An 11787-nucleotide genomic window follows, 5' to 3' on the forward strand; every position below is an offset into this window, starting at 1 on the left:
CTTGTGATGCTGCAGAGGAAGAAGCGGTGAGTATTTTCCTCCTCTCATCTCCCTGTTAGCAGTGGAGGAGTTTCTTGGAAGGCTGCGCTTGGGCGGTTCCAACTCATATTAAAACACTGCCTGCGTTCTCTGGAAGAAGCATCAGCAATTTCCTAAGTGGGGCTCTGATTTATGAAGTGGGGTTATCTGTGAGCGCATGTGCACACTCACACACACAGAGTCATTCCTGACTAAACCACACGCCCATCTGCCTGGAGATCATGCCGCAGGAGCAAAAGTTACGCCAATGGTCAGGAAAAGGGGACGTGGGCGCTGTAGGGGCCACTGTTTTGGATCAAATCTGCTCTCGAAAACTTAAGCCCCCTTCACTGATCTTATTTCACAACAGATTTCAGCGGATCTTCAGCATCGGAGAGAAAAACAAAAACTTAATCTGAGCAGAAGACCCCAGAAGAATGCAAGAATGTTAGCCATCACTGTAGGGTGACCCCAGTTCTCTGCTAGCACACCAGACATCGACAAGCCATGGAAGATAAGAATGGTATATGATTTATAAACATTTCTCTGTCGCAGTCCTGGGCCTGGTTCACACCTCCCCCCCCCCATTTGTCTTTACTTGCTGTTTACATTGCAGCAGAACATACGGGCCAACCCTGTTTTCCCCCTTGTCCACAGCTTGGAATTTCGGTGGACGTACGTTGAACCTTCTTCTTCCTGAAGACAGTTAGTTTTTCCCACTGAAGCCACCAACCGCTCCTGTTTGGGGACGCAAGGCCTGGTGACCTATCGTGGGTCTTTAGCCTGTTGGAATGAGGGTTCAGCCCCCTCCGTCCTTCAGATTCTTGGTGAGCAGGATCTACTGGCCATTCCAGGACAATCCATCATCAGTCGGAAACTACTGGCTTCAGGACAAGGTATTTGGTTAACCCAACGCTCTGAATTTGGGATGAACATCCCAAACAAAACAACCTAAATTAGGGGAGCGGTTCCTTTCCTGACATAGTGAGGGCTCAGTGGGTCTCTCAGCCCCTGTTGTGCTCTCCCCCCACAACTCTAAGAGTGTAAAAACTGTTAAAGCCAATTCTCGAAAGTTGGAAGAGAAAAAACACCCTTTCTGGCAACTGATGGTACCATTTCCTGCATGCTGAGAACAAGGGACGGGATTCAACTCTGGCGAATTCATCTCAGCACATTTATGTCAAAAGGCCAGAAAGCGACTGGGAGGCTAAAGCAGAACACTTAGGCAAAGTTCACTGGGCAATCTTGGGGGTTCGTAAAGAGCCAGCTGTTTTAACACACTGTGCAATTGGAGGTACATTTACTCAGAAGTAAATGGAGTTAAACAGTGCTTACTTACTCCCCAAGACATGACACGCCGAGATGAAAACCAGCCCTTCCCAGTCTGATGCCCGCCAGATGTTGGAAGTTCTTGAATTCCTCCTGCTGGCTGGAAATACTGGGAGTTCAAATCCCAAGAAGGGCCAAACAGAGAGAACATAGATAAAATGTAATAAATGAAACACAACTCTTAGGAACTGATAGAAATGCCACTGTTAAGAACAGAGAGATTCACATTTCGGCGTGCAGGCTGGTAAGTCAAAACTTGTTTAATGCATTGAACATCCCTTAGCAGACTTTGTGCACAGGGGTAAAACCCATGGTTTTTTGGTGCCAGAATGGTCATTCCAGCCCTCCAGAGAAATAGCCAGTCAGACACACAGGGAAGTCCATGGGGTGAAAAGGGGGGGGGCTACATTGACCGTGAGCCAAAACCATAGTCAAAACCAAGGATAGGATGGCTGAAAATACAAACAGGCCTTCCAATTCTATGCTGGTGACCCTGATCAATATCCTCAAGGTAATGCCTTTACACTTTCTTCATCCTCTAGTGGTTCTTCCTTCTCCTTTCTGGAACTAAAAAGAAAATGGATTAAGGACACACTGAAGTAATTAGAAACACATCTCATCTCCCTCTCCCCAACACCAGCATGAAAAAGCCAAGCTCAAACCATCAGAACATTTTGAAAAAGGGCTGATGCTCCACAAGATGAACAGATTGGAGAGTGAGTGGCCCACCCCACCTCGTTTAGGGAATAACCCCCATCTGAAATGCAGCTAGCTTTAAGACATGGCGGTGCAGCACTCTTGCACTCTGTCCCGCTAGTCAGACGTCAAGAAATCTCAGAAGAAATGTTCTTTATGGAGAGAGACTTCTTCATGGATTAGTCCCAACAGTTTTCTGGAAGTGATTCTCACCAGCCTTTTTCTATAATTTAACCAGAGAAAGCACCTAAATGCGATCTGTGAGAAAAACTGGGGCAGACGGAGAGGAGACATAGTGCACAGCACAAGGATTGTGGAAACTCTGCATCCAAGTTTTTAAGCAAAAAAACCCAGTAACGTTCTTCCACAATGTGCAAAGAATTTCATGGATGCAGTTCCAAACAATTTAGGAATTGGCTCCTTTCTTGAGAGACAACGTCCTCTGTGGTAGGAGGAGAGCTGTGTTAGTTGATGGTGGCCAAAACCAGGAGGCTGGTAGCCCCTTTTAATCAAATTTGTTAGCGGGCAAAAGTGCTACCAGCCTTCTAGTCTCTTACACAAACTTTTCTTCATCTACTTTGACAGTGCCTTGGTTGGGCAAATCTCTCTTGACCTATAAAGTAAGGGATAAACTGATCATAGAAGCCATGTTGGGTAGACAATTCGGTGAGGTTGAGGGATATAAAGAACAAAGAATCAGAAGTCCAGCAGCAGCTTTTCCAACTCATAAATTTTATTAAAAGGCATGGGCTGCAGCTAAGGAAAGCTTATGCCTTTTAATAAAATTAGTGAGTTGGAAAAGGTGCTACCAGACTTCTGATTTCTTGCCACCATAGACTAACATGGCTCTCTTGTAAGAACTAAAAAGAAGACAAGATCAATTCTGCTTCTAGATTAGAGCAATTTAACACAATCTCCCTCGAGGCGCAAATGACCAGGTTCAAATTATCCTACTTTGATATACTATGGGAAGACCCAGCTCTCTGGAGAAGGCTCTGATGCTGGGAAAGGTGGAAGGAAAGAGAAGAAGAGGATGACCAGCAGCCAGGGGGATGGACTCAGTTACTGTGGTGAAGGGGATACCTTTGGGAGACCTGAAGGACCAGGTTAGGGACAGATCATCATGGAGAAAATCTATCTATAGTATGTGGGCACTAAGAGTTGACACTGACTTGATGGCAAATAATCAATCAATCAATCAATCAATCAATCAATTTCTATCCAGGCAAGCTATACAATCCCCCAAGAAGTCCATAATGCTGGAAAAGATGGAAGGAAAGAGAAGAGGAGGAGGACCAGGAGCAAGGGGGAATGGACTCAGTAACAGTGGTAATGGGGCACTGTTGGAAGACCTGAAGGACCAGGTTAGGGACAGAGCATCCTGGAAAGAAGTTATCTGTATGGTTGCTAAGAGTTGACACTGACTTGACACATAATCAATCAATCAATCAATCAATCAATCAATCAAAGTGCTGACAGGAGAGAAACTGATCTTAGGAGAATGTTTTCCAGAACAGAGTCAGGTAAGAATGGCTAATGTTGAAGGAGGACACGAGGCAGTTCTGCTTGTCCCTCTTAGTTGCTACGATTCTTGGGCACCAGCATGGCAAAGGAAAACCTCTTTTGACCAGATCTGGCAGTTAAAAAAAATGATGTCTTCCCAGCGTTTCTTGGTAACAGGAATCGATGGGGAAACCCTGCAGGTTGGGGGAAAACCCTGCAAGCTCTTGAGATATGACCATTGGTAGGCAAATCACGCATAAGGAAGTGATTTCAATGAGACTTACTCCTTATTCATGGGTCCAACTGACTGCGTAGATCAGGGTTCATACTGGTAACTCAGGGAAATAACTGGAGTCAGGAGAAATGCCCATGTTTGAATAAGGACCTTACCATTGTAAAGAATGGATTTTAAATGGCACGTTATCAAGCATGGATGTTGTCATGCTTGAGACAAATGCTATCAGTTAACAAATTAAAAGAAGAAACTGCTGAGTTAAGAGGCCAGATCAGCTTTTCCAGAGAGGTAATTTTAAAAGTGAAAAGGCGAAGTCTCCTTTGAACCCTTGGAGACTACATGGGCAGGCCCAGGTTGTTTTCTTGCCAATAAGCAGGAATAATTGGCTAATGTTTAGTTCCAGGAATTCTTTAGCAAAGTGTTTCTCAACCTTGGCCACTTTAAGATGTGTGGACTTCAACTCCCAGAATTCCCCAGCCAGCATGGCTGGCTGGGGAATTCTGGGAATTGAAGTTCACACATCTTAAAGTGGTCAAGGTTGAGAAACACTGCTTTATCATGTGGTTCCTTCTCTCGTTTGCACGAAATACTCCTAAACCAGAAGGGAGACTTACCACTCATCAATTTCCTGCTCCCCGAAATACAGAACAGACGCAAAGAAATGGGAAAAGCTATATCTTTCAAAACTATGAAAGCATTCGTTTACAAGAAGGGTACACAAGGACTAAAACCAGCACGAGGAAAAACTTGTACCTTTCTTGTGTTTTGCACTTCGGCTTATGCGGACGAGATAACGTCTCTTTCTGCGAAAGGAAAGAGTTTGCTTTTAAAGACTTGGTCCGTTTTAAGCTGCTCGCGCGGGGGTGGGGAGGGAAGAGCGAAAAATTCGTTCCTGTCCGTGTCGTTCTGAAATTTGCAATAGGATCGACGGCTTAAAACACATCGTGCCATTAAAAGGCTAGGAAACAAGAACGTACGAAGGGAAACGTCCACAAAAACGCACAGGAACGGTCCCTTGGACTAAACCAGTGTTGTCCAAACTTGGCCACTTTAAGATGAGTGGACTTCAACTCCCAGAATTCCCCAGCCAGCATGGGTGGCTGGGGAATTCTGGGAGTTGAAGTCCACTCATCTTAAAGTGGCCAAGTGGCCAAGTTTGGACAACACTGGACTAAACAAAGAAAAAACAGAGATGCATACCTCTGAAACCTGATGGAACAGATTTAAAATGGGAAGAGCAGGAAACTGGATGAAATTGTCCTTGATGGGTTCAAGTCAATTCAGCTAAATGCGTGCAGCGTCTCCTTTCCTGCTCCACGTAATTAAGGGAACTTCTGCCCGCCAATCATCTCCTTTAAATAGCTCTACCCAACCCGCTGCTTCCGCCAAGCTCCCTGCGGACCAGAACAGTCTAACCTCGTGCGGGGCCTCCTGCATCCTCTCCAGCTTTGTGTAGGTCCAGATTACAGTATGGATACTAAGCCGGCCAAATTAAATAGCATTACTGGCTTATTTCTCGTTTTGTCTTGCCTGCTGCAGCTAGCGGTAGGGAAACGGGAAAGTTAAGCAAGCGAATCAGCGTTGGGTCCTCCAGAGAGGGAAATTAGGAACATTTAAAAGGCCGTCTCACCAAGATCCTCTCTTCCCTTTGTTTTTTCAGTAAGGCAATGATTTCTTCTCTTTTTTTAGCCTGTGAAGAAAGAGGTTTGCAATGAGGAGGAGGAGGGAAATTGATTGGGGTTGGTGTCTGAGGTTTGTACAACCAGCAGCCAAGTGTGAGCACTCCGGCCTCCCCGTATAGCTCGTGTGTGGGGTCCACACCATCAGACTCCAAGGAGGATCAGCAGCTGCCTCACCTCAAACGAATCCCGTTCCTGACCTGACGTAAAATCAATAAGCTTTTCAGTTTAAACCTCTCCTCTGCCATGTCCTTAGAAGATGATTCTCCTACAGAGTCCCACTTTATAAGAGGGCTAGGAAAGCTCCGAGATAACAAACTGGATTCAGATTAAACTGAATTTAGGTGAGACCACACCTGGCCAACCTGGCTTGGGCTTGGGAGCTCGGAAGGATGGACTAGTTTAGGACTTAGACGGGAGACCGGCACGAACTTCCAGGGCTGCAGGCTAGCAATCTTTACCTTTAAACCTGTGACGGAATGAACCACCTTGAACTCATTTCTTGGAGCAGAATTACTTAAGAGAATAATGGAGTAGGTTTGTGAGCGGGCTCACTTCTTCTGATAATCTCATTTCCACAAGCTTGGTCTAATGGATACTGCTGGACCAAATCCATTAGGTGGTTATTAATCGCAATGAATATGAATGCTCGCTCGCAGGCCGCAACTGCAAGCCTCAGCGCATTTCAGCCTCTCCTAGGGCCTAGCTTACATCTGGCCTTGTTCCCATGCTTACTCTACAAAGCTTTCTCGTTTTTAACAAGAGAGAGGGGGGAAAAAACTCCTTTAAGACTGTATTAAAATACCTCTTAACTAGAACAGCCTAGTTAGCAGACGGCTGTAAACACAATTTGGATTAGCCGGCGAACAACATTATTTATTCCTATCGATCGGCTTAATGATTTATTTATGCGGCAGTGAGCTAAGAGGCCAAAGATGAGTCGTGCCACACTATGCTTCAGGAGTTAATTAATGAAGAGCTAACGTGGAGTTTCTCCATCGGGGTCCGTAGCACAGGCTCAATTTCCCGTTATATCTGCTGCATCATTTATATGTGATGTGGGTCCAACAAGGCTAGAAATGACAGGGCTGTTGCTTCAGGGGGCGATGCCAACCTTGGTGCCTCCCGTTCCTTAGTGGCAGTGTTAACAGCAGCCACCCCTTCTCCTTGGCTGTTACAGCCCCAAAGCCTTGGGGGCCAGATTATCGTCACCGCTGCCGTAGCAAAGAGAAACCGGATACCGCATTGCCTCTAACAGCCAAATAGAAGATACCGCCCTAATTTCTGAATTCTTCACTCTGCCTGGTCCCAGGTTGCTCTGCGCTCCACATTCATTTCCAGAATCAACTTAAATTCAGCAAATGTGTATTTGTTCCCAGAACAAAGGATTATATACATTGCTGGTCTTCCCTGGTCCCCTTAAGAACTCCATCACACTGAACCCAAACATCCATGTTGCAGCGACCACCTTTCAGGATTTGCAAACAATAGGTGCGCACGTGTTTACTTGGTGGAACCAAGCCCCACCAGGTTCAGCGAGCCATTTTTGGAATCATTGTGCTTGGAACTGTAACCTCAGCCTGTTTGATCGCTCTGGAATACTTACTGTACTCACCTTCTCAACAATTCTTGTGGAATCAACAGTAAAATGCCAGCGATTCTGGAATTAGCGTGGGATTTCAAGTCTTAAACTCAGCGCATCGTCATCATCTAAATTTATTACTCACTGGCCTGCAGCCGTCTCAGTCAGCAGCTTTTACACCGGGTACCCGCATTGTGCAAAGATGTAATGTGGCTTGCTTAGTTTAGGCTGTGGGATGAGCTAGACAACTGCTGCTTATTCAACAAACCATTGTTAAGCAGACCTTAACGATGGGGGATGGTGTTGAGAAATGATCTACAGCAGTGTTTCTGAAACTTGGCGACTTTAAGAGGGGTGGACTTCAACTCCCAGAATTCCCCAGCCAGCATGGCTGGCTGGGGAATTCTGGGAGTTGAAGTCCATCCCTCTTAAAGTCGCCAAGTTTCAGAAACAATGATCTACAGAATCGACTCTTATCACCCCAAGAGAGCAGCAAAACAAGGGGAATTTCTCAGGAAGGTCCCAAAGCAGACCTTTTAATTGTTTCCTTGGTCATTCAGCCCAGCCCGTAACTATAAAATGCTTCTTGGTAGGTGCTGCTTGACAAAACGTATTCCTGGCCTGGAAAGCTATTTGGGAATAGGGACATGCTTTGGAATAGCACTCTAGGATCCAGCAGCATCAAAGCAAACCTTTCTTTTTCTCGGAGAACACTGCTGCGCTGGCCACGCTGAAGCAACGGGAATTCTTCTGCCGTTTATGTTTCTAATCTGAACTGTTTACCCGTCTTCCTTTCTCTCAGGTTTACAATGCGATCTAATGATCTCAGTTCCTCTCCAAAAAGATGATCAATTAGAGAGCTCTTTTCCACAAAGATGAAAGGTGGCCCGCTTTTCAGAGCTCGGATTCGCCTCGGTTCTATATAAATATCCGCTCTATATAAATATCGACTTGCATACGATGCCCTGAAGTCTATCTGAATTCCAGCCCTCTTCCAGAAAAGCTAAACGAACAATACCAAAAGTAAAGTTTTGAATGCAGCTAGTTGGGAGAAGCAGGAGAAACTGCTTACCTTCTCAAGGCACTGCCCTTTCCATCCATTTTTCTCCGTTTCCAAGTGTCTGTCTTCTTCTCTTTCTAAACAACAATAATTTTCAAATAAATCATTTTGCATTCATTTTAAAGTGAATCATCTTTAATCATTTTTCAAGTAGAATGTTTCGAACACTGGGTATGGGATTTGTAGGAGGAGAGCCGTGTTAGTCTGGCAGCCAAAAATCAGAAGGATTTTATTAGAAGACGTCAGCTTTTGTGAACTGTTGGTTAGTCGGAAAAGGTGCTACCAGGCTCCTGATTTTCTGCATGTGGAATTTTCTGGACTAGCAATTACTGGTGCCCAGGATAATCATATTGAACTATAGTAACAAAGATATTTAAGAACATTGGATGCACAAGTTAGCCCAAAGAACAAGAAGGACAGCGAAAAGAACGGTTTCTGCTATAACTTCTGCAGGAAGATAAGTCTTCCATTTTTGGTATCCTTGATCTCATCATCAAGCTAGCTGCCTTTTTTCTTCTTAAGTAAGAGAAAAATATTTTAAGTAAACAAAATGACCTGCAGCAATTAGTTTAGACAACGAGTATTTGCAAGTTTCCTGACTGCATTTGCACATCATATAAACCATGGTTTATATGACCATGGCTGGTTCAATAAGGCACCTGGGTTTACATATCAGGCTAGCTAAAAATAACAAACTGTATTTTGGGTTAGAGCAGTATTTGAAACCCAGCTGCAGAAAAGATAGCAGGGGAAGGCATCTTGCTGCTCCGTGTTCTTGCAATAAGAGGTTTATTTTCTCAAAGGGTGCCAATGAAAAATGCAGCCCCTTCCACTTGCTGCCTGGGGCAATATCACCTGCCACGTCAGCCATGCGTAGGGCTGAACGTTCAGCTCCTGACTGGTGTTGGGAATAGCGCCAGGGCATGCTTTGTACAAGGATTATGAGCGGTCTGCCTTCAGGTTCTATTATGATCAATATCAGGGTGCCCTCCGAACGGCATTTCCATTTTGCTAAGAGCAAACCACATACTCACTGCTATTTGCTGAGGATGCAGCAGAAAAAGGGTTGGTTCTCCCTAAAAAAACCCAAAAAGAAAAGAAACGTTGCAGCAGGTTGAAATTGTCGGTTGAAATTCCCCTTTGCACACCTGTCAGGTCACTTTCCCCAAATTCCAAGATGGGCATTTCATGGTGCGAGTAGATGGGTGTGAAAACAGCTTTGCAAATAACCTCAGTAGCAATTCCCCCTCTTGCACACAGACACACAGAGACACACACCATTAGGAGCTGGCCATTCTGATGGACGCTTGAGGGCAAAGCAAGAAAGGGAACAGGGTTTACTCATGATTCCTTGCCTTTGGAGAAGATTCTTATTTACCGCTGATGAGTGGGGAAGCAGTCTGACCAAAAGTGATTTTCAGAAATGCAACTATCAAAGACCCCTCAACTAATTTTCGGGGCAATCTATCCCAGCCAACTCTGCAGGGCAACCGTGCTCCAGGATTATCCAGGAAGTAGGACAAGAATGACCAAGGTTTACAAAAAGGACACTGTTCATGAAGTCACATGAAGTGGCCAAGTATAGGCGATATTCAGGCAGGGCAGTTGACGATGGTTGTGCTCCTGCAACATGCTCACCCATGGTTACGCTGAACCCTGGCTACACCGAACCACAAACTAACCATATCAGCTAGGACTGCAGGCCTTAAAGATGGGGAAGTGGGGGAGTGATGTCATACACGGTGACACCATCACGCAGATGATACAAACCACGCAAACGGTGGGATGACTCCATGCTCCGCACTATGGCATTGGGGCTCCGATCACGTGCCTACAGGCTTGTTTGTGGTTCAGTGGGTCAGATGAAGACGGCCAGTGAAAACAGGGATTGTGAGAGAACAAGCTTTTCCACCCCCAGGGCTGCAGGTGAGCAAAGGTGTGATTTGTGAGGCTGGAAAGGAGGGACCCTGGGGGAGGGAAAAGGAAGGGGGTCTCCCCCGGTTCGCCCAGCTCCGCCTCCTTTGCAGCCCCAGGAGCACAGCAAGAGTGCAGGGCCTGAGCTGGGGGGGCAAATGCCAAGGGGCCCAGGTGCCAGGGTGCTTAACAGGCGGGTCAGAGAGGGGCCACTGGCACCACTGGCCACCCAGCACAAATTCCTCTGGACCCTCTCTTCCTTGGCCTCCCTTTGCAGATGCTAATGCTGTGGAGTCCCTGGGCTTCTCTGAGCTTGGTTCTTTCCTTGCAAACGTTTCATTACCGGCTAGGTCACATCTCCAGTGCTAAATGCTAACCCCCCCACCAAAGTAGGCAAGTTCCTGGGGAGGAATCAAAGGGGCGGCGTTGAACGGAGGTTTGGGGGCCACCGGGTAGAAGGAGCGCCTTCGAAGGCGGCGGCGAAACGGACGGAAAGAGCGCCGAGGCGAAGCAGCGGGAACACCTGGAGGGGCTTCTTGGCAGCGCCAGGAGAGGCGGCTCCGCGGAGGCTCCGCCGACCTTCCCCGAGCCGGGCGCGGCCCCTGCGCGCGCTCAGCCTCCGCGCCTCCCCGCCGGCCAAGCTGAAGCCGAGCCGGGGAAGCCCTCAGCCCGCCCGCCAGCGCCAGCGCCAGCCCCGCGGAGCGCCGTGCGGGGAAGCGGGCGGCGCGCTCAGAGGCGCCGCTGCCGGCTCCGACCCGCCGCGCCCCGGCCGGCGCCTTCCCGGCGCTGCGACCTCCCCCGGGGCAGGCGGAGGGGGCTCCGCCGCGCTGCCCCGCCCGGCCCCTGCCCCTGCCCCTGCCCCTGCCCCTGCCCGGCGGCGTCGGGCGCCGAGGATACCCGCCGTGGCAGTGCCCGCGGAGCTCTTCCGCGAGCCGGGCGCGCTGTTGCAGACCGAGCCCCTGCGCGCGCCCAGGCGGGACTCGAGCGGCGGCTGGAGGGTGACCGAGTTCCAGAAGGACTTGGCCAGCGCCACGTCCTGCTCGCTGGAGCCCGTGAAGGCCAGCGGGGCGCCGGAGGGCGAGGGCGGCGGCGAGGGCGGCCGCGGCGACGCTGCCATGGCGGCCGGCGACGGCGAGCGCGGCCGCTTGGTCTCCATGGCGCCGCGCCGGGGTCCGAGCTCGCCGGCCCTGCCGTTGGCCCCGGCGGGGTGGCGCATCCTGCCGCCCGCGGGCGAGACTACCGCTCCCGGCGCCCCCCGCCGACGGGCATCCCGGGGGCTGCTGGGAGTCGTGGTTCAAGGGCCGGGAGGCTCGCCCGGCGCTCGGGCTGACCGCCTTCCTTCCCCCCCAAACGAAGCAGCCGGCCGGTGGGGAGCTTTGTTTCGGGGCCCCTCCGAGGAAGCCCTCTTGGCACGGCAGCCTCGGCCGAGCCGCGGTTGACGGGGCGCGGGGCCCCCTGCGGAAGGGTCTGGCCGCGCCCAAGGCGCGGAACGATCGCCGTCCCAAATGGCCGTGGGGAGTTGGGAGTTCCAGGGGCGGTGGGAAGCGGGAGGAAGGGGGGCCGGGCCGAGATCTGCTCCCTGCGGCAGATTGGGGGGCTGCGAGAGGACAGCGTGTGCCTTTGCGTCGACTAACCAAAAGCGCACGGAAGGGCATTATTTTAATATATGATTTTATATTCTGTATATATATTTCTCACATATTGTATATGTTTTACATACATGTAACAGTGCACTCTATCTTATAAGGTTTACAACTTGCTTTGTAAAGAG

At 48.9% G+C, this 11787-nt stretch overlaps 1 protein-coding gene and 1 long non-coding RNA gene across 2 annotated transcripts; one reads left to right on the forward strand and one right to left on the reverse strand.

Annotated features, from left to right (window-relative positions):
• Positions 1-399: 399 nt before the first annotated feature.
• On the forward strand, positions 400-2218 carry LOC148216186 (uncharacterized). The gene is made up of 3 exons (XR_015795826.1): positions 400-541; positions 676-914; positions 1890-2218. It is a non-coding gene; the product is annotated as an uncharacterized LOC148216186 (long non-coding RNA).
• On the reverse strand, positions 1453-11543 carry HOATZ (HOATZ cilia and flagella associated protein). The gene is made up of 6 exons (XM_088138967.1): positions 10914-11543; positions 9137-9178; positions 8115-8179; positions 5412-5471; positions 4535-4584; positions 1453-1914 (listed from the first exon to the last, which is right to left on the reverse strand). The coding sequence occupies exons 1-6, from the start codon at positions 11230-11232 to the stop codon at positions 1854-1856; spliced, it is 597 nt and encodes a 198-aa protein (XP_087995093.1). The 5' UTR covers positions 11233-11543; the 3' UTR covers positions 1453-1853.
• Positions 11544-11787: the final 244 nt, after the last annotated feature.

The sequence above is a fragment of the Python bivittatus genome, unplaced genomic scaffold, assembly GCF_059951505.1.
Source record: "Python bivittatus isolate LINGU-HERP-01145 unplaced genomic scaffold, Pbiv_v1 ctg000320_np1212, whole genome shotgun sequence".
Taxonomy (NCBI): domain Eukaryota; kingdom Metazoa; phylum Chordata; class Lepidosauria; order Squamata; family Pythonidae; genus Python; species Python bivittatus.

Bases quoted from the DNA above. Each gene is read 5' to 3' on its own strand.
- HOATZ (XM_088138967.1), bottom strand. From the start codon at position 11,232: ATGCGCCACCCCGCCGGGGCCAACGGCAGGGCCGGCGAGCTCGGACCC. The intron at 8,180-9,136 runs GTGAGTATGTGG...ATTGTTGTTTAG, and splicing joins TGCATCCTCAGCAAATAGCA to AAAGAGAAGAAGACAGACAC. The intron at 5,472-8,114 runs GTAAGCAGTTTC...CTTTCTTCACAG, and splicing joins AAGGGCAGTGCCTTGAGAAG to GCTAAAAAAAGAGAAGAAAT.